Genomic DNA, 25,319 nt, shown 5'->3' on the forward strand with positions numbered 1-25,319 from the left:
TTATGGTGTATGATTTCAGTGATCACGCAGGGCGTATCTGAAGCGATATGGTGTACCTTGTGAGTGATGCTACGGTGTATGAGTGTGGACGCCCTAGGTTTGTCTGTGGCGTCCGAATGTACCGAGGTGTAGCTGGGAAGTGTTGCACAATGTGCAGCGTCTTGGAGTAAAAGCATTTGGGGCTGAGCAGTGAGTGTAGGAAGTAAAAGCTGCAGAGGTGCACGCTTGCCGTGGAAGCCACGGCAATTCCAAGTTAGAGTTTGTAGATTATTATTTTCCCGCGCCACCATACTGGAGCGTGGGGGGGGCGGACACGGGGGGGGGATTAGTTGTGTGTCCATTCGAATGTGTTGGTTAGGAGGGATGAATTGTGTAGGCTGAAGGGCGGGTTGCGAGGGTATGGGAGGGCGCATTTGTGTGAAGCAGTGTTTTATGTTTTCGAGCATCTTGTTAAGCATAACATCCATGCGTTGCTCTAATTTCTCCGTGAGGGTTTCTACGAGGTGGGTGAGTTTAGTCTCGAGGCGTGTTTCGAGTTCTTGTAGTTTACGATCGAATTTAGCCTCAAGCGCTGCCAGTTTGGCATCTATGTCTGTCAACTGAGCGGGTGGTATTTCTTGTGTGGTTCGCTGTTTTTTCGTGGGAGGTGAGCTGGGAGATTCCGTCTCGGGGGTTGGGTATGGACGAGGGAAGCAAGGCGACTTACCTCTTCCCTGAGGGCCCGGAGCTCCCGTTCCTGTTGTAGCGCTTCGGGAGGCTGGGTGAGCGGGGGGGTATGTCTTCTGGCGGCCAGGTCGGCCCATGTGAGAGGTCGAGCGTCCAAAGGGCGAGAAGCTGTGCTGTCGGAGCGTCTACACGGGCTGGGACTGGATCGATGGTGTTGACGATGTTCTGCCTTCTTTTGAGTGGACCGCGGCTGGCGTGTAGTAGGACTTCATCGATTTGCTTTGCATCCACTTGTTCCGGTCAGGTGTCCTCCACCGCAGAGAATGCATTGTGGAGCGCAGGTTGGGGGGTCCACTCTTTCATGAGTTTCGCCACATCTTGGGCATCGGTGGGAGCGGGGCATGGTACATACATCTGCTCGATGTCCTGGTTTTCTGCAGTTCGCACAGGCGTCGATGTGTCCCCGGTAGACCGTGCATAGGTGGACACCGCCGCCGTAGATGATTTTCCTCGGAACTGGTCCGTAGGCGAAGGTGATAAGGATTGAGCGTGTTCTCCCCATACGTCGGGCATCAATGATGGGGACTTCAGAATTTCGGGCCTGAAGGTCTGCGATGACCTCGCTGGGGGTTTCATCCCAAAATGCGTTTGTGATCACTCCGCGCACCGACCCGGCTGGTGGGGCGATGTAGGCTGTGATAGCATATTTTCGGTCGCGAAGTGTAATTTCCTTGAGATTGAGGGCGGTCTCTTGGCACGTGGTGGCGATGGTGCACGTGTTGTTTGTGGGATGTACTTGGATCTGGATGTCTTGTTGTCCTTGTAGCTGCGCTGCTTGCATGATTGTGGCGAATAGTGAACTCGGTGGGATGTCGAGAAGCGCGAGCCCTCCCTGTGATCTGTAGACAATTTTGTAAGCGTCGGCAGGCAATGGCGCGAGTTGGCGACCTTTGAACGCTGCTGCTCTCGCAGCGCGCAGCTGTTCTTGGCGAGGCTGGAACGTGGGCGGCGATGGCGTCGTGGCGTTTGCGTTCTGTGGCGTCCCCATGCTGGATCCTGGGCACGCGGGAGACGATTTGGAGGCTCTGGTCGTGTTCCGACGGGACGCGTGCATGGACAGGACATGCTCCCGGTCCCGGGGGTTGTATTCGGACGGGTTCAAGTCCACTGCGGACACTGTGACCTGAATGCTGGAGCCTGGGATGTGGCCGCGCGAGGCCTAGTGCGGCGGCTGCGCCGCTGCCAGAAAGGAAGGCTGTCGGCTCAGCCGGAGAACGTAGGATCTCAAAAAATGGGGGGTCTTCGGGAAGCTCTCACCTTGCTGCGTTGATTGAGGTAGGCAGTGGAGTTCCACGGCGGGTTCGTTGACCGCTGAACAGGTCTGTATGTGGAGCCGATGCGGAGCGCGTCCACCCTCCGTTATTGGTGCGAGTTACACGCATACATTTACATTTAGTTACGTTAAGTTGCATTAACCCTACGCTGCACCAGCTAGAGATAGCGTTTATGTCGTCTTGTAAGAATTCATCACATTTGTTAGAAATTTCACAGAGGATAACACAGACATCTCCTAAACGTAAATATTAGAAAAACACGTCATTGGATAAATTGTTAACGTAAAATTAAGAAAGGAAGAGGGCCTATAACTGATCATTGGGGCAAACCAAAGTCTACGGGATTAAATGGGGACATGTGATTGTTTGACACAGCATATTGTGACCGATTAAGGAGAGAATGCTCAAGCCGTGCAAGCAGGTTAGGATGAAGGTTAAGTTTACCAAGTTTAAATAGAAGCAATTTATGACACACTTTGTCGAAGGCCTTGGCGAAATCAAAGAAGACACGATGACACGATGACCGGCGGAGATTGGGCCACGCCTTGCTAGGTGGCGTTAACAGGCATTGTCGTAGCGGCGGTGGGCAACGTCCAGCTTGGGAGGTCCAGGATAGGTTAGGAGAACACGCGACACCTCCACCACTTTGATAAGGTGATTTATTGACGGCAAACGACAGGCGAAAAACCAGTGCAGTCACAAGGGAGCAACGGTCTCGGCGCCGACCGCTCGCGCTCTGGCCTAGCGCCCTACATCGATGATAGCGCCCCACTGCTGCTTGCGCCCTGTTCTTCACCTTCATTACACATGCAATAAAATTTGGCAGAATTCAGCGATGAGGACGATGCAGGTATGCAAATAACCTAAAACGCGTCACGTATGAGGCGTGCCGTCTCCACTCGCGCGCTACGCTTTGGACACATTGCGCATTCAGGCGACGCAGTTACGAAGTCCTCGAGTCACCAATGGCACATGCACTGTGACCCCATTGGACGTCAAAGAGGTTCACTGAAGAGCAACACAGACTCACGCGAACGGGCCACATCTTAAAACTGCACAACCTTCGGGATCGGCCTAGATTTTTAGACTGTACTATCTTCAGGATCGGCCCAAATCTTTGTTGGATAACTAACATAGAGAATTTTAGCGCTTCCGGTATTCCTGTAAACGCAAGTGGTCTGGTCGTATTAGCGGATGGGCAAGGTGCGAACGTGAACGGCCTCATGATACAGCCAACGGTGGGGCTGAGCTCGTGCAGGTAAGCACAACTAATATATCAGTAACCAAGTGTATTTTACTTTGGTGCTGCTGTAAATTTCCTGCAACAACACGATTACGTTGCTGCTGAAAATTTACCCCAGCAGTGAAGTAGATTAGAATCGGTTACTGCAGTATTAGATCAATGTTTGTCTAGTTAGTAAGTAAGTTTGTTCCTAGTCCCTTTTAACACAGGGCAGGCGTTTTAGGTGCCACAGGAAAATAAAGTTTTTTGCGGTCTCTCACAGTTCGCTGTTTTCTTTTTTGTTCGTGCACTGTAGAGTTTCAGTACAATTTCACATAACTGTCTATGAGCACTCCCGCCCCACTCCCGCTTCGTTCACCGCTTCGCAGACAATGCCGCGCCAAGATGAGCCAAGCTGAGCACTGTGCCACCCGGTGGCTGTAGCGCCTCCACTCAACCGGCAATAACGACCAGTCCGCTTGCAGTCTGCAATACCGGAAACGCTAAAAAAAGTATTTAATGTTATTCACCATAAAAAGCATAATCTCACAAGTGCGCTTCGAATTTTCCAACTGCAGCGGTGCCAGAGAAGACTCCTTGTGATTTGTTCTACGAAATGGGTAATCGGCTCTATCACCCGCGCAATGCAATCTCGGTGCCAAATCTGATTGCGGACGACTCAACGGTTTAGCCGGAAGAGGGTTGCGTATCAGGCCCTCTTATTTACACATTGACGGATTGGCTCGAACCGCCATATTGACACCTCGTATAATTGCCATATATTGCCATATTGACACCTCGTATAAAGCCTCTAACCCTACGGCTAGAATAGAACTGGCAGAACTTTCGAAGTTAATCAACAAGCGTAAGACAGCTGACATAAGGAAGTATAATATGGATAGAATTGAACAAGCTCTCAGGAACGGAGGAAGCCTAAAAGCAGAGAAGAAGAAACTAGGAATTGGCAAGAATCAGATGTATGCGTTAAGAGACAAAGCCGGCAATATCAGTACTAATATGGATGAGATAGTTCAAGTGGCTGAGGAGTTCTATAGAGATTTATACAGTACGAGTGGAGCCCACGATGATAAAGGAAGAGAGAATAGTCTAGAGGAATTCGAAATTCCACAAGTAACGCCGGAAGAAGTAAGGAAAGCCTTGGGAGCTATGCAAAGGGGGAAGGCAGCTGGGGACGATCAGGTAACAGCAGATTTGTTGAAGGATGGTGGGCAGATTGTTCTAGAGAAACTGGCCACCCTGTATACGCAATGCCTCATGACCTCGAGCGTACCGGAATCTTGGAAAAACGTTAACGCAGTCCTAATTCATAAGAAAGGGGACGCCAATGACTTGAAAAATTATAGACCGATCAGTGTACTGTCCGTTGCCTACAAAGTATTTACTAAGGTAATTGCAAACAGGATCAGGAACACCTTAGACTTCCGTCAACCAAAGGACCAGGCAGGATTCCGTAAAGGCTACTCGAGAATAGACCATATTCACCATATCAATCAGGTGATAGAAAAATGAGCGGGATATAACCAACCTTTATATATAGCTTTCATTGATTATGAGAAGGCGTTTGATTCAGTCGAAACCTCAGCAGTCATGGAGGCATTGCGGAATCAGGGTGTAGACGAGCCGTACGTAAAAATACTGAAAGATATCTATAGCGGCTCCACAGCCACTGTAGTCCTCCATAAAGAAAGCAACAAAATCCCTATAAAGAAAGGCGTCAGGCAGGGAGATACGATCTCTCCAATGCTATTCACAGCATGTTTACAGGAGGTATTCAGAGACCTGGATTGGGAAGAATTGGGGATAAGAGTAAATGGAGAATACCTTAGTAACTTGCAGTTCGCTGATGATATTGCCTTGCTTAGTAACTCAGGGGACCAACTGCAATGCATGCTCACTGACCTGGAGAGGCAGAGCAGAAGGGTGGGACTAAAAATTAATCTGCAGAAAACTAAAGTAATGTTTAACAGTCTCGGAAGGGAACAGCAGTTTACGATAGGTAGCGAGGCACTGGAAGTGGTAAGGGAATACATCTACTTAGGACAGGTAGTGACTGCTGATCCGGATCATGAGAGTGAAATAATCAGAAGAATAAGAATGGGCTGGGGTGCGTTTGGCAGGCATTCTGAGATCATGAACAGCAGGTTGCCATTATCCCTCAAGAGAAAAGTTTATAACAGCTGTGTCTTACCAGTACTCACGTACGGGGCAGAAATCTGGAGGCTTACGAAAAGGGTTCTACTTAAATTGAGGACGACGCAACGAGCTATGGAAAGAAGAATGATAGGTGTAACATTAAGGGATAAGAAAAGACCAGATTGGGTGAGGGAACAAACGCGGGTTAATGACATCTTAGTTGAAATCAAGAAAAAGAAATGGGCACGGGCAGGACATGTAATGAGGAGGGAAGATAACCGATGGTTACGGACTGGATTCCGAGGGAAGGGAAGCGTAGCAGGGGGCGACAGAAAGTTAGGTGGGCAGATGAGATTAGGAAGTTTGGAGGGTCAACATGGCCACAATTTGTACATGACCGGGGCAGTTGGAGAAGTATGGGAGAGGCCTTTGCCCTGCAGTGGGCGTAACCAGGCTGATGATGATGATGATGATGATGATGATGATGATGATAACTGCCACCTTCTCTTGTATTTGCGCAAAACAGCAGTTGCAAAGACAACGATGATCGTTTCGTTCAAACCGCTTTCCCTTGATGTGCACTTATTCTTCACTCAACATTGACTCTTTTTTTTTTCTCGGCGCCGCAGAAGACATACACGATGACGTACCAACAAACGTAAAGCGGCACAGTAACCCTCAGCCATCGGCTTTGGCGGTGGGCTTCGTACAACTTACGAACAGATAAGTAAGAAGGGCTGCATAACAAATAAAGCGCTTCTTTTTTCCTGCAGGGTTGCGAGAGTGGCTCAACGGCACACGTCAAGGACACCAACATTGCTTACGGCCAGGAAACACAAAAGGTGGTCCTGGTCTTCGACAACGACGTTACTGTGGCAGAAAAGGTCAGTCTCTACAGTCCGTGCGCGTGCTCGGCGCGTGACGGGTGTGCTGTTTACGCAGATGAAGTACGTTTTGGAGAAGAAGCCGCGGAAGCGCTTTGCCTGGCTTTACTTCAACGTGTACATGACTGACTTTGTTGGCAGGTGCAAGATGCGCCATCCTTTCGCGCCAATATTTGTACTGCGCAAGAACTTCAGCATCGGCGACAAGCTGTAGTACGGCAATAAATGTGGCTGCGAGCGCGCTTCGCTGATGCGACTGGCGCACGTGACCGAACTGTATCTGAGCGAAGCTAAGTAGTAGGCGTCGCTGTTTTAGCGTCAGAAGGCAACGGCGCACTGGAGTCTCAGCGTAGACCTCTTTTTTTTTTCATGGATGCCGCCATATTGCGTAGGCAGTGGCGCCATCTATGGGCAGTCGGCATGCTGGCTCGGGCAAACGCTCCGTGTTGTATGTCACTTATACGATTGGAGGCAGCGTTTGGTGATTGTTTTCTGGCTCGTACAGACTCTTTAGTGTGACGTGATGTCTTCTACGTCGAAAGCAGTTCTGCAAAACGTACTGACTCATGTACATACTGACAGGATTTAAATCGGCATGACCAACGTTTCTGCGCCGTTGAGATGGCCGGAGCACCGAGCCCGATGGGAACGCGCGTGTTTGATTCTACAATCAGCCTCGTAGATCAATGGTGCCTTTTTGAATTCTTTTTTCGCTAATGCGCCCTTGCTTCAGCTTTGTCACTGTAGTTTAACCTGTGGTTTAGCAGCAATGAGTAGTTACAAAACATATGACGATCTTAACAGCGTGGGTACCGTTCTTCTACGAAATAAGCTGCGCTCTTTAATTTCACAACCGTTGAAATATTTATCTGTGACACTTTGTGCAACTACCTGGTTGGTTGGAAGAGGTTTCCGCCCATGAACAAATTACTTTGGTTAGCTATAAAAGCGCACTGTACTGCCTCAATCACACTTGTCGAGTGGTCGAGCGGCTGGCTGCGCATTGAACGCGCGTTTGAAGCAGTGGTAGCTGCCTGGCCCAATGGATATTTCGTTCTATATACCGCTTAGTCCGAGCCTGCGAGAAAACCCGATGCAACCAAAAGAGTTCACAACATACACGCACGATGCACGTCGCATGTTTGCGCAGCCAGGACAAATATCCTCATGCTCTAGTTAGCGCTGCACAGAAAGGCTACAGAGTTGTTGTTCGACAGCTTTGTATGAACTGACATCCCGTTAATTCAACGGAGAACGAGCAGAAACATTCCCCAAATCGTTTGGCAGCACGCGACGCCAACCCAACCAATCAACGCCTCGCCGGATCGCACAAGCCAGAGATAATAGGAAAAGTTCGCGCGTCCTTTCTTCCTCGCCCGATGTCTATAGTTCGGCTTTCGTCTTTCGCATAAACGAGACCATCTACCGGGCTTAACGTAATATTAGGTTGTTCTGTGATCGAATAACCAGAGGGATATTGAGATTCTGGCAGATGTTGAAGCTGCCTTCTTTTGTAGTTAGGAATGATTGAGGCGAATGATTGATGCTTCATGGTGTTTACTGGTGCTACTGACTGACCAGATAGCTACATTAAAGTGGAAAAACACTGAAAATAGAAGTATACAAATCCGTATGTGAAAAACGCATGTGTCTGGGGGAGTGGGGAGGGGTGAGTAGGTTTAGCATGTCAATGCACCGGCAACTATACCTTTAGACGAGGCACCCATCATCAAGCACAGTGAAGCATTATGAGCGCTACCGCTTGCATCAACAATGTGGTAGTATGCACGGTTAATGGTCTTGTAGGCGCAGACATTTTGTTTAAAGTGGGGAGCAACCGGGACGATGCATTGAATAAACCTCAAGCGCGACGATGTTTTACTCGAGCACGAGAAACGGAACCCACCCTTTATCACGAACAAAGGTTGAAGCAAAGGGAGATGAGTACCGAAAGCTGTCAGGTATAGCTGCAATGGTTGTTCAAGAATACGGTGGTTCGCAAGTAAATGCGGATGTCATAAAAGGTAATAGATCTGTGCGCTACCTTGAAAAGGAAAGCCATCCTGAGGTAAATTACTGGAGAACAGGAATGCAGCTAAATAGTGGTTACCGCTCTACAGGACTTATAAACAATAGAATATGTTATAACGCGAAGGGAAGCGTTTTGCTTTTTGATGCCCTGAATACTTGATCATTTAACTTTGCAGCAAAACTTTGTAGATAATTGGCACCCCGCAAGTGGAAACCAGGAAAGCAGGGAAGTATATGTTTAGGTAACTGCCTACGGTTACCGAACGAGACGGCTAATAGATAAGCTAAAGTGATAAAAAAGCACTAGAGCTTAGGGCCACAAAGAAATTAATATGCAAGAGGAGAATTCAGGATTCGTGGAATAAGGTGACAAGAAAATTTGAAGGACGCTTAAGCTTCGCCATTAAGAGTGGAACGCGACAGTAAACAAAGTTAAGCCCCTTAAACTTCGTAAAGTAGCGACACTCTCCTCCTCTGCCTTAACTCCTCCTCGTTTCTTCTCTCTTTCACACCCCCTCCTCGACCGTCGCGCCGCCTACACTTCTCGAGCGTAGCAACGGCGCCAACATGCGCTCCTGGCAACTCCGTAGACGCTTCTCGAGCAAAAATGCTGCTGATGCATGACGCGAGGGCCCACGTGATGCTATTAGGCCAATAGCGACGCCATTTCGGCCTTGGCTACAGCGCGCGAGGAGGAAGCGGCAGTCTTCAAAGCGTGGCAATAATCTAAGAAGGTTAAGGGGCTTTATTCAAAGATCCCTGACTGCTACTCACGCTTCCCGGCAACTGTTCCGTATGTAACCGTAATGTTTTCCGGTAAACGCTGGCTACGAACGCCATACACCAAGGCGGGCTTTGTGTTGGAAACGCGGCCCCTTGCTTCGGCCGCGATGCGGCGGCGAGCGCCAGCTGGAGGTATTGCAAGGAACCGGGCGCGCCGCTCCGTGGCCTCCGAGACACCCACGCGCCGGCGTGCGCAAATGGCGGACGCCGCGGTCGGTCTGTGAATTGTAGAACCGCTGGAAACGGGGCTACTTTGAGTTTTCGCGTGAGAGAATTTTGTTTTCTCAAATAGCGAAATTACAATCCGAGAGCTATCATGTCTGTAGCTTGTGTGTATGTCGTACTCTACGATTTTTCCATGTATTTTAGCTTGAGAAATTCAATTAGTTCAGCAAATAATCGCGTCCCATGGATGGCTTTGGTATGGGGGATCGGAAAACTTTTTTTTTTTTGACGAAGCGCCGTCCGACACCCGGCGCCGACACCGGATTTTCGCACATAACTATGCTACAGGTTACAAAAAATCAAAACAGAGAAGCCAGTTCATTACAGGTACATGTAAACGGTCAGCGCTTGAGATAAGTGGCCGTGCAATACAAAAATGTTAAAGGCGATATTATACGTACACCATTGCAAGCAACATGTTAGTAATGTTCAAATATCGAACTTTCGGGTACCTCCGCTGGTAATTTTCTTATTATTTTTAATGCTCCAGCAACTGTAATGCGATTCGGTATTGATTTCGCATTTCTTGTATTTGTGAAGATATTTGTTGATCTTCGTGTAGGTGTGGGTGCATGTTTGGCTCCCGCGTAGTTTGCAAGGGGTGTGTTTCAGACATTATTGATAGTGTTGTTTATTAAAAAGAACTACTGGATCATTAGAAATAAGCAGTTTGCACGCATGCTGAGAATTCTTCACTGTTCTCGAATGATAGTGGTTTATCCCGGAAATTGTGGCTCCCTGAGCGAAGGCGCACTACGTGATTTGTCGGGTCTTATATCTATTATGACTGCTTGGATAACACTTATCGCACTGCTACTCCGAATCTGTTTGATCGGCCACAAATGACGATGTAAAATGTTCGAAAACGATTCGAAATATATTCGCATTGATTCATAGTGAACGTTCGATTCGTAGACCGAGTCAAGTTAGACAATATTGGGTTGGTTGTTCGAAAGTTTTGGAAATTCGCGCGCCCCTACAGCGTTGTTCACACCGCTATTGGCCTCGTGGAGGGATGCAGGGGCACGGCTCCTCGGAATCGCCACCGCTGCGTAGAAAGCGCGATTCTACAGAAGAATGAAGCTGGCAAGATTCAGTGTCTGTGGGTCAGGCTTTATTCACTTCGTAGACCTTGTGTTAATGTGATTAGCATTCTTTCAGAACTTTAACCTGTTTGCGGCACGCTTGTCTGTCTGTGTGTCCTTTTTAACCTTTTCCACGCCAACTTTGGTTCGTCGTCTAATGGGTCGAAACGAGCCGTTCCGAGAATTTGTGTCGCCGAGTATGTGGTACTCGATATGCGACACGAACCTCTTTGACGCCGACTTTAGTCACTTGGGGTGCGATCTTGTACGCGTTCCAAAATAGAACGGAGGCGGTCCGTTCTACCGAGCCGCACACGATTCGTCAATTTGAACCGTGACGAACGCCATGACGTCAATTGTAACGTGATATCTACTGTCAATCAGTCCGTGTCATCTGCTATCGGACGAACGCTACGGAACGGACCGCCTATTTCGTGAAGTAAAGAAGGGACCGCCTGCGTTCGATTTTGGAACGTGTACAAGATCGCACCCTAGGTATGTGCCACTGTACTTGCGCCACTCTTCAGTGGCGAAAATACAATTTATCCCCTGCAGGACAGAAACAAGCCAGCGTCATATACCTACAGTCCGACAACGTTGTGTAAATATACATTTTGACGTAATAGTTCTGCCGAAACCCGCAAGGTGTACAGAAGTACTTAATAAATGGAAAATCAGACATCCACCCCTTCGTACCAATTGCTACAAAGGAAACCCATACGGGTTCCTCGTAAGAAAAGCCTCGCAGTTGAAAAAAAATTCGTCCTGGTCTTCGGTCCTCCTTGCGGGTTTCCGCAGAACTATTACGTCAAACTCTTGCCTTTGCCTCGATTTGTTGACAAATTCGACTTCGCCCTACCAACTGCTTGCCGCCTGCGTAGCCCAGATGGTAGAGCGGCTGCCACGGAAAGACGGTGGTCCCGGGTTCGAGTCCCGCACCAGGAAGAATTTTTCTTCAACTGCGAGGCTTTTCTTTCGAGGAACCCGTATGGGTTTCCTTTGTAGCAATTGCAACTAACGGGTGGGTGTGTTATTTTCCCTTTATTAAAATATACATTCTGCCATGCACCACGCGTGCACTTCTCGGCGGCGTCGCTGGATGGCGCCACGTGTTCAGAGGAAAACCGCAGTACACGTCTCGCATGTGATGCGTTTCGGCGTCACATGTTGCTTCAATGCTTCCATATTGCTTCAATGCTAATCGCAATAATGTTGGTAGTCATGCTGAGACGGTTTTTGCAGGAAGTGTTTTGTCGTTCTAGCTAGTGATTTGTACAAGACAGTTTGTGATACCTCTTGGAGCAATTGTCGCCTGCCTCGCCGTGTAATGTCGCATCGCTTTGCTTTCCGCTCGGTGCATTTTGGTTGCTGCTGCGTGTTATTTCCCTTTTCCTCTTTTTCATTCTTTCTTTTGTTGGCTTAGAGTGCTGACTGATCTCACTGTTTCTACACTACCTCCCGTGTCACTCTCTTTTCTGCTTCTCTTTTCTATTTCCACTCTGCGATTTCTCAGTGATCAACTTCTGTGCCCTTGTTACGCCCTCATCATCTTAAGGCAGGCGAGCGCTGTGCGTTTCCAGCAGGCAGTGGCCATACTGCCTCTGCAACATATTTTCGCATTAAACTAAGATGACGGAAATATTAACGATATTAAATAATAATAATAGTAATAGTAATAGAAGTAGTAGTAACCGAGTATAATCTTACAAGCCCAATTTGTGCGCATCAGTTTTTCTAAAGAGCGAAATTGTCCGATTTTTAAATCTTATGTTCCCAACTGACCCGATCGTAGAGACGCAAGAACTTTATGCGGTTTTTCTCTTGCATGCGTCAAATTCATGCTCACCATTCGGTGGCAAACAAACTGGTGTTCAAAGCGGACTTCCCGCGCGGGCGGCGAGAGTGTCGTCGAGAATCTCGCCGCCCCCCCCCCCCCCCCCCCCGGCACATCGCATCAGTGCGACCACCTCGCTCGAAAAATGTACGCCGCGCTCTCATAGGCCGCCAAGCACGTGTGGCACGGGCCCATATTATCCTATATTATCCTATATTATCATATTATCCTGGGGTCTCTTGCGAGAACGGCTGCGCCAACAACAGCCCATCGCGAGCAGCTGCGCAAAGAACGTAAGAAAAAAAAGTAAAGAAGGGGAGGCAAGCATTTGTTAAGGTTACGCGGCAATCGACAGACTCTCAAGCGATTCTTCTTGCTTTGCGCCCGTTTAGTGCTGAGGGAGCAAGCTCTCTGAGTGGCAACTGCTATTTTCGGCAAGGTGGATGTTTGTGCGAGTCGGTGCACGAGTTGATACATTTTTTTTTTTAAATGAACGTCAGCAGGGGAACAAGAAAGGGACAAGACTCATGCCTTCTTGCTATAGGGGGAGGTGGTGATGTGCTTTGGTGACTGCGTAACGATGCGTTCGTCGTAGTATTTTGGTTTTTCACACTTCTGTCCATTTGCGCGTACGTCACTCGGTGATCTCGCGTTAGCCGCTACATTTGTCCTCCCTTGATCTTTTCTTTTTGCTGTTGATTGCATGGGCAAATCTAGATAACTTATTTCTCTTTGTTTTTTTTTTTTTTGCTTCTCTTCTCACATCTCTGTACGAATCATGCACGACTGTATATTAAAACTTGTTTGGAAAGAACAGCCCGTGTGTCTTGTCTCTTTCTGTATCGCGATGGCATTCGTCCTAGAACCAACATCTCAAGGGTACCTCCTGTGAGACGCACGAACCGTGCTCATTTAACGATGTAGTGATGCCTGCTAAGGTGTTCGAAATATTTGCTCAGCCGCCCCTGATCGAGCAGAGTATTCTTCTATATTGTGCGCGAAATCCAGCGCGGATTCATGCGCGCTGAACTTGAAGGTGGCCTGACAACCACTTGGTGGTGACGAAAGCGGCATAATGGACAGGGAGGACAGGAAGATGGACCAAAATAGCCAAACCTAGGCCCGAATCCCCGAAAAAAAACTCCTACAGTAGTATTGTTCGCATTTCGATGGGGCCGAAAACGTTAGTAAACTTAGATTTAGGTGCCCGTTAAAGAACCCCTGGTGGTCAAAATTGATCCGCAGTCTAAGACTTCGGCATGTCTCATAGTGATCTTGGGGGGTTTTGACACGTAAAACGTGTAAATACAATACTTTTATACTTGAAGCTATTGTCCACATAGCACCCCCTTTCGTTTCTTTTCTTTTCTTTCTTTTTTTCGTTCGCCCTTCAAGTATAGTAGTACTGAGCTTGCAAATGCTCTCGGCAAGAAAAAGAAGGCTAGCACTAATATATGGACAACAGTGCTTCATTTGCATTGACTAATTTTTACTTTTGATCGATCATCGGCTTCACTTAATTGACGTTGTTATCATGCCATTGATCTTACGCAAGGTGCACTGGTTATATATGAAATGTGCACAGTGAACTTTGACGTCACTTCAATAGCAAGGTGGACAGTAAGTATGCAGCTGGGTTAGTTGACCCCATGGTGTTGAAAACCAAAGCCGTGCAAGAAAAAAGAAACGTGGCTACAGATACCGACACAAACATTTTGCAACTGATTATTTTACGTGAGGCAACGTATATGCGCGGAAAGAATTGGGGTATAGTGCAGCGAAGGCGGGACACTGTCATAAACAGATGGATCAATAAGAAAGTTTGAGTGAATCTGCCTCGCTTTCATTTTTGCGACGTTTGTTAGGCTGTTCTCGTTCTTAGTAGCAAGATGATCCCATCGTAAACAGGTTTTGTGTTTTACACATGTCGAGAACAATTCATAACGCATTCAAACAGGACGCGAGGCCAGCCGACTGCTCTATAATGTGCGTTGACTATGCGAGGACGCAGAAAGAGACAGATACACAGAGACAGCGCTATGTGTCTCTGTGTCTCTGTGTGTCTGCTTTTTTCGGCATCCTCGTTCAGTCGCGCTTACGCATTCTATCATGGATTGAAACCAACTAGGCCGTGAACTTGTTTTAACTAAATTAATCAGCACGGTGTAGCCCGCGCACAGGTAAACACGAACACATCTCGCTCGATGAGCTCGATGTCAAGATGCTGGAGCGAGCAATTGCGGCAGTAGCAGTGATCGAATTGACATTCGCGCATCTTCGTGACGAACGAAACATCGAAAGCACAGCGTATACGAAGCTACCGACACTACGCGCACTCTGCAAACGCCGCACATTGCTTTCATTATACGGCACTGTTGTAATCGCACCGCTGGCACGAGTTGTTGGAACCTGAGTGCTGAGGCCCGTTATTGCAAATGGGTCGCAAGCCCCAAGGGTAGCGTTGGCCTGGCGGCCTGGGGCACTGGAAGCATCCGAAGGTCCCGGCAAAGCATGAGTCAACTGGTAACAGAACAACTTGTTTATTCTAACATCGCAAAAGAGCGGCCGGTCAGGTCGACCGAAGTGGAGAGACGGGAGTGCACGTTGCTCAACAGAAGAAATCGGAGCCTCTCTCTCGGCGTCCGGGGGCAGCTGCTCTTATACTCTCGGAGTTGAGGGCAAGAAGGAACGTCTCGGGATGAGACCACGTGACTCTGGGTCCGGACAGGCTGAGAGACATGTTGAGACGAGTGTAGTGACGCATCGCCGAGCCGGCGCCGATCAGACCTCCTCGCTTCACACTTGGGGAGCTCCTCTCCCCGGCTGCTGCGCTTTGACAAGCGTGGCACACACACACACACACGCACACACGAAGACACGTGGCACTGAAACACGCCTGGACGCGCTTGGCGGGGAGGTGTATCGGCGGCGCTGAACGGGCCAAAATGTCCGCCGCTTTGAACGAAGCCCCGGCGTCCGTTGCATCCGCGCCGGCTATACCGCGCGTCGTAGGCGAAACGTAACAGACCGCCCCGCCGGGGGAAGGAGATCCCGATGGTCAGGGGACTGCATCCGCTGTCCGGAGGGATGTCGCTCGATGATGCTCATAACCGAAGTCGGTCGTCCCTCGGCGTTTCTTGAGCGCAGCGCACCGAGAAGGCCTCGTTCTCACGTTCAGGTTCACACAGGACACTGCAAAGTGACTTCGGGAGAGTGGCCATTTTTGTTCTCGTTCCCAGCAAGCGTTAGAACTGCGCCGAAACTCAACCGCTCAGTCAGCAAGCACGGCACAACCCTCACTAAGCGCTGCCAGGCTCTTTCCCCTTTTATACTACTGCCTAGTTCCTTACATTAGTTTAGCAGCACTCAGAACGCGTCCACAAATCGAAAAATTGCACTAGAAAGCACATCATCACTTTGAAACACTACACAAAAGCAATATGTTAAAAATCCTGCCTCAGGAAGAACAACATCAGTAACAAACAATTTTGAGGCTGATTCCCACGTTAGGGGCTTCGACTTAAGCCATCGGCGTTACCGTTGAGACTCCCCTTTTTGTAACGCACCTCAAAGGAATATTGTTGCAAAGCGAGGCTCCAGCGCAGGAGGCGGCCATTTGTGGAAGAGATGGTCTGCAGCCATTGGAGAGGGCAGTGATCCGTCTCGAAGCATGCGAAGCGGAGATCGCAGCGAGCGACCGTACACTAGCTCAGCTGGCGAAAACCCCGTAGTCGCATGCGGCGCGGTCCTCAATGCAAACATCACCCCAGGCAGACACAGCTCCCAGTCAGTTTGTTGTGCAAACCACAATGCTCTCAACACGCGCTTCATGACGGAGTGGAGCTTCTCAACGGAATTCGACTGGGGGTGGTGCACTGAGCTGTGTAACAGCTTTACCCCGCACCTTTCGAGAAAGGCTGTCGTCAAAGCGCTCGTAAACACCGTGCCCTGATCTGACTGGATTTCCGCAGGAAAACCAACTCGCGCAAATATGGACAGTAGTGCATTGACTATCTCAACTGAGCTTAGTTCTTTAAGCGGCACTGCTTCAGGGAACATTGTCGCTGGGCAGATCACAGTCAAAATGTGTCTGTACCCCGTGGCTGTTACCGGCAGAGGTCCCACTGTATCAATAACGAGCCGTCTGAAAGGCTCCGTAATGATAGGTACCAACTTCAACGGCGCCCTCGATTTGTCCCCTGGTTTGCCCACCCGCTGACAGGTGTCACATGTCTTCACAAAGTGGTCTGCGTCCCGAAAACACCCTGGCCAATAGTACTCTTGCAAGAGACGGTCCTTAGTTTTCTTAACGCCTAGGTGTCCGGACCACGAACCCCCATGCGACAAGCGCAACAGATCCTGACGGTAGCACTGAGGCACGATCAGCTAATCGAACTCCACTACCCTGCGGTCTAGATACTTCCGGTACAGGACCCCACCTCTTTCCACAAAGCGAGCATTTTTCTTGGCGATACCTTCCTTGACAATGCAGCGGATGTTTTCTAGGCTGCCATCCTTCTTTTGCTCGGCTATCAAAGCCGACCGGCTGACTTTTAGCAACCTATTAAGTCCATCTGACGTAGGCGCGATGAGCAAATCTGCAGATAGCTCTTCTAACTTTCCCGCATCGGGAATTTCCTCCCCAGTATCTGGTGCCTTTAACGCTACAGGCTCAATTTTATTCAGTTCGGGCGTGCTCTGAATATCAGCTTGCTGCGCCTCTGACCCTTTCTCATCGTACGACAACGTCGGCCCCGCAACTACCGCCTTTGCAGCGAGCTCCCGAACCTTCGATCTGGTTAAGGCCTGAACGCTAGCCTCACCAAACAAAAGCCCCTTCTCGCGCAGGAGGTGATCGGACCTGTTCGAAAATAGGTACGGGTACTGGGGGGGCAGCATAGATGACACTGCGGCCTCCGTCTCAAGCGCTCCGAAAGGTCCTTCAATAAGCACTTTTGCTACGGGCAGACACACGCTATGAGCTTCCACGGCTTGCTTGATCCATGCGCACTCGCCCGTGAACATATCGGGTTCTACGTAAGAGGGGTGAACTACATCCATCGTAGCTGCGGAATCGCGAAGCACTCGGCACTCTTTCCCGTTCACGAGGAGGTCTCGCATGTAAGGCTCGAGAAGCTTCATGTTCTCGTCAGTGCTGCATAATGACAAAAACACGACTTTTGTTTTTGTTTCTGGACACTGCGCCGAAAAGTGACCCGGCTTCTGGCACGTATAACAAACGCGCGCTTGCCTCGTCTCGAACCTCTTTCTGCGTTCGGCTTCGGTTGCCGCCGTCTCCTTACGTTCGGTCGGACTGCTTTCACTCGCATCCGCACTACGTGTGTCCCCCTTTGCTCTCATGGGCGTGAACTTCGGCCTCTCAAACTTGGAGCCAAATTCACCCATTTGACCGTCCTTAGCTCCGCGAGCCCGACGCGTCACAAACTCCTCGGCTAGCTCGGCGGCTCTAGCCACCGTACTAACGTCTGGCCTATCCAAGACCCAGTACCGCACGTTCTCAGGTAACCGACTATAAAACTGTTCTAGCCCGAAACACTGCAGAACTTTCTCGTGGTCACCAAACGCTTTCTCTTCTTTGAGCCACTCCTGCATGTTTGACATAAGCCTGTACGCAAACTCTGTATATGACTCACTTCTGCCTTTCTCATTTTCCCGAAACTTCCGACGGAACGCCTCCGCTGACAGCCTGTACTTTTTTAGCAGACTCGATTTCACTTTGTCGAAATCCTCTGCCTCCTCTCTCTCCAAGCGAGCGACTACGTCGGCCGCCTCGCCGGGTAGCAAAGTGAGCAAGCGCTGTGGCCACGTTTCCCGAGAGAACCCCTGCTTCTCGCACGTTCGCTCAAAGTTAACCAGGAACAAACCAATGTCCTCTCCAAGCTTAAACGGCCGCATCAGGTCAGTCATTTTGAACAATACTCGTTCTCCTGCACCGTGTGCCTGACTTCCATTACGAGCGCATTCCATCTCTACCTCGAGACGCTTCATTTCCAAAGCGTGTTGACGGTCGCGCTCTTCTTTTTTCTCTTGTTGCTCTCGCTCTATCTGTTCTTTACGTTCACGCTCTTCTTTTTCTTTCTGTTCTTTTCGTTCGCGCTCATCTTTCTCTTTCTGTTCTTTAAGTTCGCGCTCCTGTCTTTTTGCCCGCTCCTCAATGGTCTCAAGGCATTCCGACAGCTCGTCATCCTCAGCTTCTAACTCAAGAATAGCCCTCAGCAGTACTGGTTTTCTGAGTTTGTCTGAGACATCCAGACCCAACTCTCTTGCAAGCTCCAGCAATTTCGGTTTGCGCAACGACTTCAAATCCATGGCTGCTCTGAATGCTGCTTTCTCTACTGCCTACTATTGTCTTGCCGCAAACTAACCCGGCAGCAACGACAACCACAATTACCAGCTCTGTTTCTGACACTAACAAAAGCCTGGCAAAACTCAGTAGAAGAAAGTCCCGCACTCACCAAACCTCGCAGCCAAGATTTCAGCGCAGTCGTTCCGCTGCAGGCAACCAGTCATCACACAGGGCTCGTTGCACTGCTCCCGGATGGTCGTTGTGCTGCTCAGCATACAGTCAACCGCATGTCTTCGCTGCTGGCCTCCGTTGTCGCGATCTCACCGCTACCAGCCAGTTGTTGGAATCGCACCGCTGCCACCGGTTGTTGTAATCGCACCGCTGGCACGAGTTGTTGGAACCTGAGTGCTGACGCCCGTTATTGCAAATGGGTCGCAAGCCCCAAGGGTAGCGTTGGCCTGGCGGCCTGGGGCACTGGAAGCATCCGAAGGTCCCGGCAAAGCATGAGTCAACCGGTAACAGAACAACTTGTTTATTCTAACATCGCAAAAGAGCGGCCGGTCAGGTAGACCGAAGTGGAGAGACGGGAGTGCACGTTGCTCAACAGAAGAAATCGGAGCCTCTCTCTCGGCGTCCGGGGGCAGCTGCTCTTATACTCTCGGAGTTGAGGGCAAGAAGGAACGTCTCGGGATGAGACCACGTGACTCTGGGCCCGGACAGGCTGAGAGACATGTTGAGACGAGTGTAGTGACGCATCGCCGAGCCGGCGCCGATCAGACCTCCTCGCTTCACACTTGGGGAGCTCCTCTCCCCGGCTGCTGCGCTTTGACAAGCGTGGCACACACACACACACGCACACACGAAGACACGTGGCACTGAAACACGCCTGGACGCGCTTGGCGGGGAGGCGTATCGGCGGCGCTGAACGGGCCAAAATGTCCGCCGCTTTGAACGAAGCCCCGGCGTCCGTTTCATCCGCGCCGGCTATACCGCGCGTCGTAGGCGAAACGTAACAGCACCCGTACGGCCGCGCCGTAGGTAGCAGACGCCGAAGAACGTCCCCACTCCATCGTCTCCCCCCCCTTCCCCCCGTGCATAGCACGACTGGAGAAGGCGCGCTTCAAGTCCGCCTTCCTCGCTGGCACATGCGACATTGAGCCGCGTTTAGCGGCTCACCATAACACGCGTTCATTCGCACGTACAGTATGCGGCGCGCGCCGACGATTTTATCGCTCTTGAATTTTATACGGAACCTCACGGCGACGGCGACGGCGATGGAAGAAACGGGCCTGGCGTTTTCGTATAATTGCTATCGCAATAAAATTATGAACGAACGCGTAGACGCGAGAACATATTATGGTCGAAAAGTACGAACCTGTAAACATGCACCGCCATAGCGAAAAGCTGCGGCACCAGTAATGCCATCGAGGCACGTCAGCTTCGCGTAGCATCCTCGGAGAACCACAGCATGTAGAAACTACAGACACACATTTTATCGTTCCTGATATGATTGGTGGCTTTGTAGAAGCTATAGACTGGAAGTTCATCGCAATGAAGCGCAAATACTTGACTTGAACAAGAAAGAAAGCAAGAAAGAAACGCTCATTGTAACTTGGAAAGAATGGACACGATTGTTTTACGACAGAGGCTTGGGTGTTTAAGCAAAATAAAAAAAGAGAGGCCAGAACTCCAGGCAAGCATTCATACAGACGAACACACGTACGTCGGTAAACTCTTGAATGGGAACCATTTGCAAGTAGAAAACATCTGAGGGCGAATCTTAGTCAATTCTGAGCGGCCATCAACTCGCCCTAACAATGTTCTCATTATTGTGCCATTAGTTTAACCTACCGGTTTAGCTTAGTTTACATCTTTTTCTTTCTGGCCCCTATTAATCTCCCGCTGATCTCTTCGTTTCTATCAAGATGACTTCGACCAGCGATAGAAATTAGATTTGTGAAGCTGGCGCAGTGGGCGCTGTTACAATCTGTGTTTTCTTGCGGTGGTTCACGAAATCCAGCTTGCAGGCAACAGTGGTTAATCTTTTATGCTGTGTCATCCTCGCTTGCTCTGTGTACCACTTTAGTTTTCTTGACTTACTGACTAGAACTACAACCGTGGCGACCAAACTGCTTACAGAGTGACTGCTAAAACTTTTCTGTTGTGTTCTAGAAGCATATAGCCAAAAAGATAACTATCACGTTAGAAACAATTCATCCTCCCTCTTCAGTGTTCTAGCTGCACTTTTCAAGTGCGATGGCAAAGGGCCAAAATAGCGCCGCCAGGCAACGCGCCAACGTTCTGTTCGTCAACATTGAGGAAGACTGCAAGTAATTAACTTGCGTTTTTATACCTGCTTGCAGGCGTTGCACATGACATGATGTGGCCAGTACGGTCTTACTCGGTTAGGGATCCTACAGACACCTCGCGCTAGTCCGAGACTATTACGACGTCAAGCATCACTCTGTAGTCTTTGGAGATGAGTACGTGAAAGTTCCAGAACACAGTAACGCCTACGCGATACGCGAATGAAACATGTACTCCTTCACTAGCCTGAACCCGGTGATGGTCATTCCCTTTAATGTTCTATGGCATGCCCAATTCAAACAGCACTATGCGCCGCTTTGTACATAATTGAATGGCTTAATTGTTGCCGTATATCAACATGAGCTAAATTTACATACATACATACATACATACATACACTGTTAGCAAAAATGATCCGAGATGGGAGTAAATGGCTTGTCCTCTAGCGCATTCCCTGATGGGAGGTAAATATACTCCGGGTAGGCGGAGTAAAAGATTTACTCCGCTGCTGAACGGAGGTTGTGGAGGTACTTATGGGAGTATATGTTTACCTCCATCGCGGAGGTTGTGGAGGTACTTATGGGAGTATATGTTTACTTCCATCGCGGAGCTTCTGCGGGCAACTATGGGAGTATATGTTTACCTCCATCGCGGAGGTTGTGGAGGTACTTATGGGAGTATATGTCTACTTCCATCGCGGAGCTTCTGCGGGCAACTATGGGAGTATATGTTTACCTCCATCGCGGAGGTTGTGGAGGTACTTATGGGAGTATATGTTTACTTCCATCGCGGAGCTTCTGCGGGCAACTATGGGAGTATATGTTTACCTCCATCGCGGAGCTTTTGTAGGGAACTATGGGAGTATATGTTTACCTCCATCAAAGAGCTTTCGCAGGGAACTATGGGAGCACGTGTTTACCTCCATCGCGGAGCTTTTGCAGGGAACTATGGGAGTATATGTTTACCTCCATCAAGGAGCTTATGCAGGGAATTATGGGAGCATGTGTTTACATCCATCACGGAGCTTTTGCAGGAAGCTATGGGAATACTTTTTTACATTCGAGGGAGGCTTTTCAAAGTACCATAGTATTTCTTTACAATGATCATGGAGGTTTTACAGGAACATATGGGAGTATCTGTTCACATGACTCGGCTAGTATGCCAATTTAAGAATTTTCAATATTGAGTTTCCACACTGAGAAATACACAATATATTGGTTTGCAAGCTAGAAGATGCAAACAAAAGTAAGCAAAGTAGTGCTTTGTAGAAAATAAATTTATTGCATAAGCAGAGGCAAGGAAGAAATGGACGACGCAAGCACAATCTCTTAACTGGTTTTTGATTCTTTCTTGCCCATGTGTTATCTGCACAAACCAAACAGTAAGAATAGAAAGCAACTCATCCAGCTGCAGGTTTAAGCACAGACCTTATGAAGTACATAAAAAATACATGGAAATCAGCCACAAGTGCCTGAACAAGGTGCAATACAGTTATTGTAGAAATAACGTAGCTATAACAGTGCATTCTCTGACAAATCTAGACTGTGGTACTACAAAAGGTAAAGAGGACATCATTTCTCATTAATATTGACATGTGCAAGAGTTAACGCAGCAAAAAGTTGAGAAGACGCCAAAACACTTATTGCACTTCAAAATTAAATGATTAGGAAAATGAAAGTTCTGGTAGGCACTAACAGAGCCATTTTTACTGTGACAAGCTGGCAGAGTGGACTAAATAAAGCAGAGTTCAGCTTTGCTTTTTTCCCCCATATTACCGAAAGGCAAACATAGTGGCTAAGAGAGAGTCGTAAGGGATGGTAAAATGTTCATTGTATTGTACCCCGATTTTAAGAGCGGGTGAAAGTGCATGCTTTTAATAGCAGCACCGCCTCACAATTCCTTGCGCAGACTGACTCTAGGAACTTTGAAGCCGGTGGATCATGCCCTTAGCTCCAAACATACGTCATGCTTAAATTTCTTAACACAATAACATTGAAAGAAAAAGCAGTCTCAAGAAAAGCAACAAAAGTGGCAGAATAATGACAAGTGGGCTTCTGATGGCCATCATCCAAACTTCCTTACTGATATTCCACCTGGACAATGCTGCTGGTGCAAGAAGGCTTACAGAGCCTTAGAACCACCATGGGCTCACTTCTGACGATTAAAGGCAAAAAACAGGCAGTGCTGAAGACCGCATCATAAAAGAACATGTGGCCTAGTTGAGATGACAACTTTTGGAAGCTTCATTCCGTAACATCTTGGGAAGGATAAAAAGTAAAAAAAAAAATCTTTTAGAGAAGTGTGCCAATCTGAACTTAACATTACAGCGCAAACACCTAAGACGAACCACAAAAAGACACGACACACACTGGCGCTTTTTGTGGTTCGTCTTAGGTGTCTGCGCTGTAACGTTAAGTTCAGAATTATGTACCAACTAGGCCCAAATGAAGTTTTACTGTGCCAATCTGACAACACTGTTATAAGAGATTTCTCACACCCTTCAGAGGAATAAGGGATCTGATTGCTGGCTCACAGCCTTGCTTGCACACAGCAAGTGCTGCTGCGCTCGAGCATGGTCAAGGCTGGTTGTATTAGTGATAGCCTGCATGCAGGCTAGCAGCAGCTTGGCATCTGCTTTTATGGCAGCAGCCGTACAAGGTCCTTGCCGACTTTTAACACAAAGCCAGTATAATAAAATGCGAGAAACAAAAATTATGAATTACTTATTCAGAAACCGTGAAAATAAGCTATGTATTCAAACAAGGTATATGCAGGCAACTTTTATTTTATAATTGTTGATAATTATGTCTCAAAACAAGTTCAAGGCTCCGAACCAGCGTTGCATTTACATTTAATGTGGCTGCATCCACATTGTAACTTTTCTTAACAGCATCGCTTAAGATGTTGGATGCCTCAATGGCACTGCATATATTGCACATAATTAAAAAAAGAATATAGACTGTAACCATTGTGAAACACCTCGTAACAGTGTCGCTGTAAGACAATGACACTGCAGATATTACACATAACTAATAAGTAAATAAAAGGTACATATAAGCAACGAAATAAAAAGTGCACTAGTAGCAGAGAAGGGAGGCATGTTAAACATCACATTAAAATGGCATAAGGCATTTGAACATAATGCTGAGAACACTTGTGGTTTACGATAATCAAGTGAAGCATGCAGAAACGTGTTAGCCATGTTAGCCAATTCCACGGCCTTCAAGACCTACAATGCCATAAACTAGTGTCTCAAGGTGTACACTCCTGGCCATTTGTGCAACTGAAGTCAACGAAGTATGCTTCCATTCAAGCTAGGGTACCATCTCTTTTCCGGTTTGCACTGCACTCTTTTCATATGTTGAATACATACCTTGGCCACCTTGGCAAGGAACAGTACCAACAGATGAGATAAAACAAAAGACAAACACAGTGCTGACTGACAAGTGGATACGTTTGCTGCCATGCTTTCCCTTTTCACACTGTCACGAGTCACCGGCAGAGCATGTGCGATAATGTGGAGCAGACGACATTGGTCAGTGAAATGGAGAATGGATACATGAGGTGAGGAAGCATGTGAAGTGTCAGAGAAAAATTGAAGGAAAAGGGGAGGAAAACCAAGGAGCGCGCATTGCTGACATGGATGAGAAGCAAGGCAGTTGCATCTCTAGCTGTGTTTGGAGATGGGAAGTAGTAGCTTGGGACCACGGACAGACGAGAGGACATCCAAGAGTTGGCCAACAACAGCTTCCAAGACCTGACTACATCGCCATGACTATGCTCTGCAACCCCAACCCAACGCCACACTGCCATAACCGGCCTCGTCCAGTGCCACAATCACCTGACCACGTCGGCCACACAATGCCTGACTAGTCCAGACTGCGTCCTGTGCAATGCAAGTCTCGTAAGGGGGCGACAACCTCGTCACTCACAACGAAGGTCTATGTCTACGTCATGTTGCAACTACGCAGGCTGACATCTTGCACCACGCCTTGCCGACGTTCACTGCTACTCTGACAGTCAGAACATTCAATTCTTGGGGACTGTCACTTGGCCAGTCAGACTATAAACATTATACAGCTAATTTCTCATTTGTTTTGATTATGTATATACCTAGTTTTGTTAATCTCTTTTGTGTACAGGGTATATTTTGTGCACACTTACTTTGCTGGTCATTTGTTTTGGGTTACATTGTGTCTTGGGAAAAATATTTAACATATTTGCATTGCGTCTCTGTCCATTCCTGAAGCGCTGAAATTCGTGACAGTTGGCAAGCCTGTCAGGATTTGTTCTTCCTGCCGTGCTCTTCCACATGAGCAAGGGTCTCGCTTATGCCACGGATGTACGGTATTGAAGCCCGTTTTTTGGGGGGGTCCAGGGTGTGTGGGTACTGCGTGAGCCAGCTGGCACCCTACTGAGTCAATGAAGTACTCAGGGTATCCCCAAGCCATCAATTCCCACCACACAAGTGAATTGCCTGCCATGTG

At 48.5% G+C, this 25,319-nt stretch overlaps 1 protein-coding gene across 1 annotated transcript; it reads left to right on the top strand.

Moving 5' to 3' along the window:
* Positions 1–1,712: 1,712 nt before the first annotated feature.
* On the top strand, positions 1,713–6,529 carry LOC129385848 (uncharacterized). Its single transcript, XM_055073007.1, has 4 exons — positions 1,713–1,807; positions 1,890–2,001; positions 6,150–6,260; positions 6,319–6,529. The coding sequence occupies exons 1-4, from the start codon at positions 1,713–1,715 to the stop codon at positions 6,472–6,474; spliced, it is 474 nt and encodes a 157-aa protein (XP_054928982.1). The 3' UTR covers positions 6,475–6,529.
* Positions 6,530–25,319: the final 18,790 nt, after the last annotated feature.

This window comes from Dermacentor andersoni, chromosome 7, assembly GCF_023375885.2.
Source record: "Dermacentor andersoni chromosome 7, qqDerAnde1_hic_scaffold, whole genome shotgun sequence".
Taxonomy (NCBI): domain Eukaryota; kingdom Metazoa; phylum Arthropoda; class Arachnida; order Ixodida; family Ixodidae; genus Dermacentor; species Dermacentor andersoni.

What these genes read in the sequence shown, in the direction of transcription:
- LOC129385848 (XM_055073007.1), top strand. Translation starts at nt 1,713, where the DNA reads ATGCTGGATCCTGGGCACGCGGGAGACGATTTGGAGGCTCTGGTCGTG. An exon ending in ACCTTGCTGCGTTGATTGAG is followed by an intron (nt 2,002 to 6,149) that starts GTAGGCAGTGGA and finishes TTTTTCCTGCAG; the next exon opens with GGTTGCGAGAGTGGCTCAAC. An exon ending in ACGTTACTGTGGCAGAAAAG is followed by an intron (nt 6,261 to 6,318) that starts GTCAGTCTCTAC and finishes CTGTTTACGCAG; the next exon opens with ATGAAGTACGTTTTGGAGAA.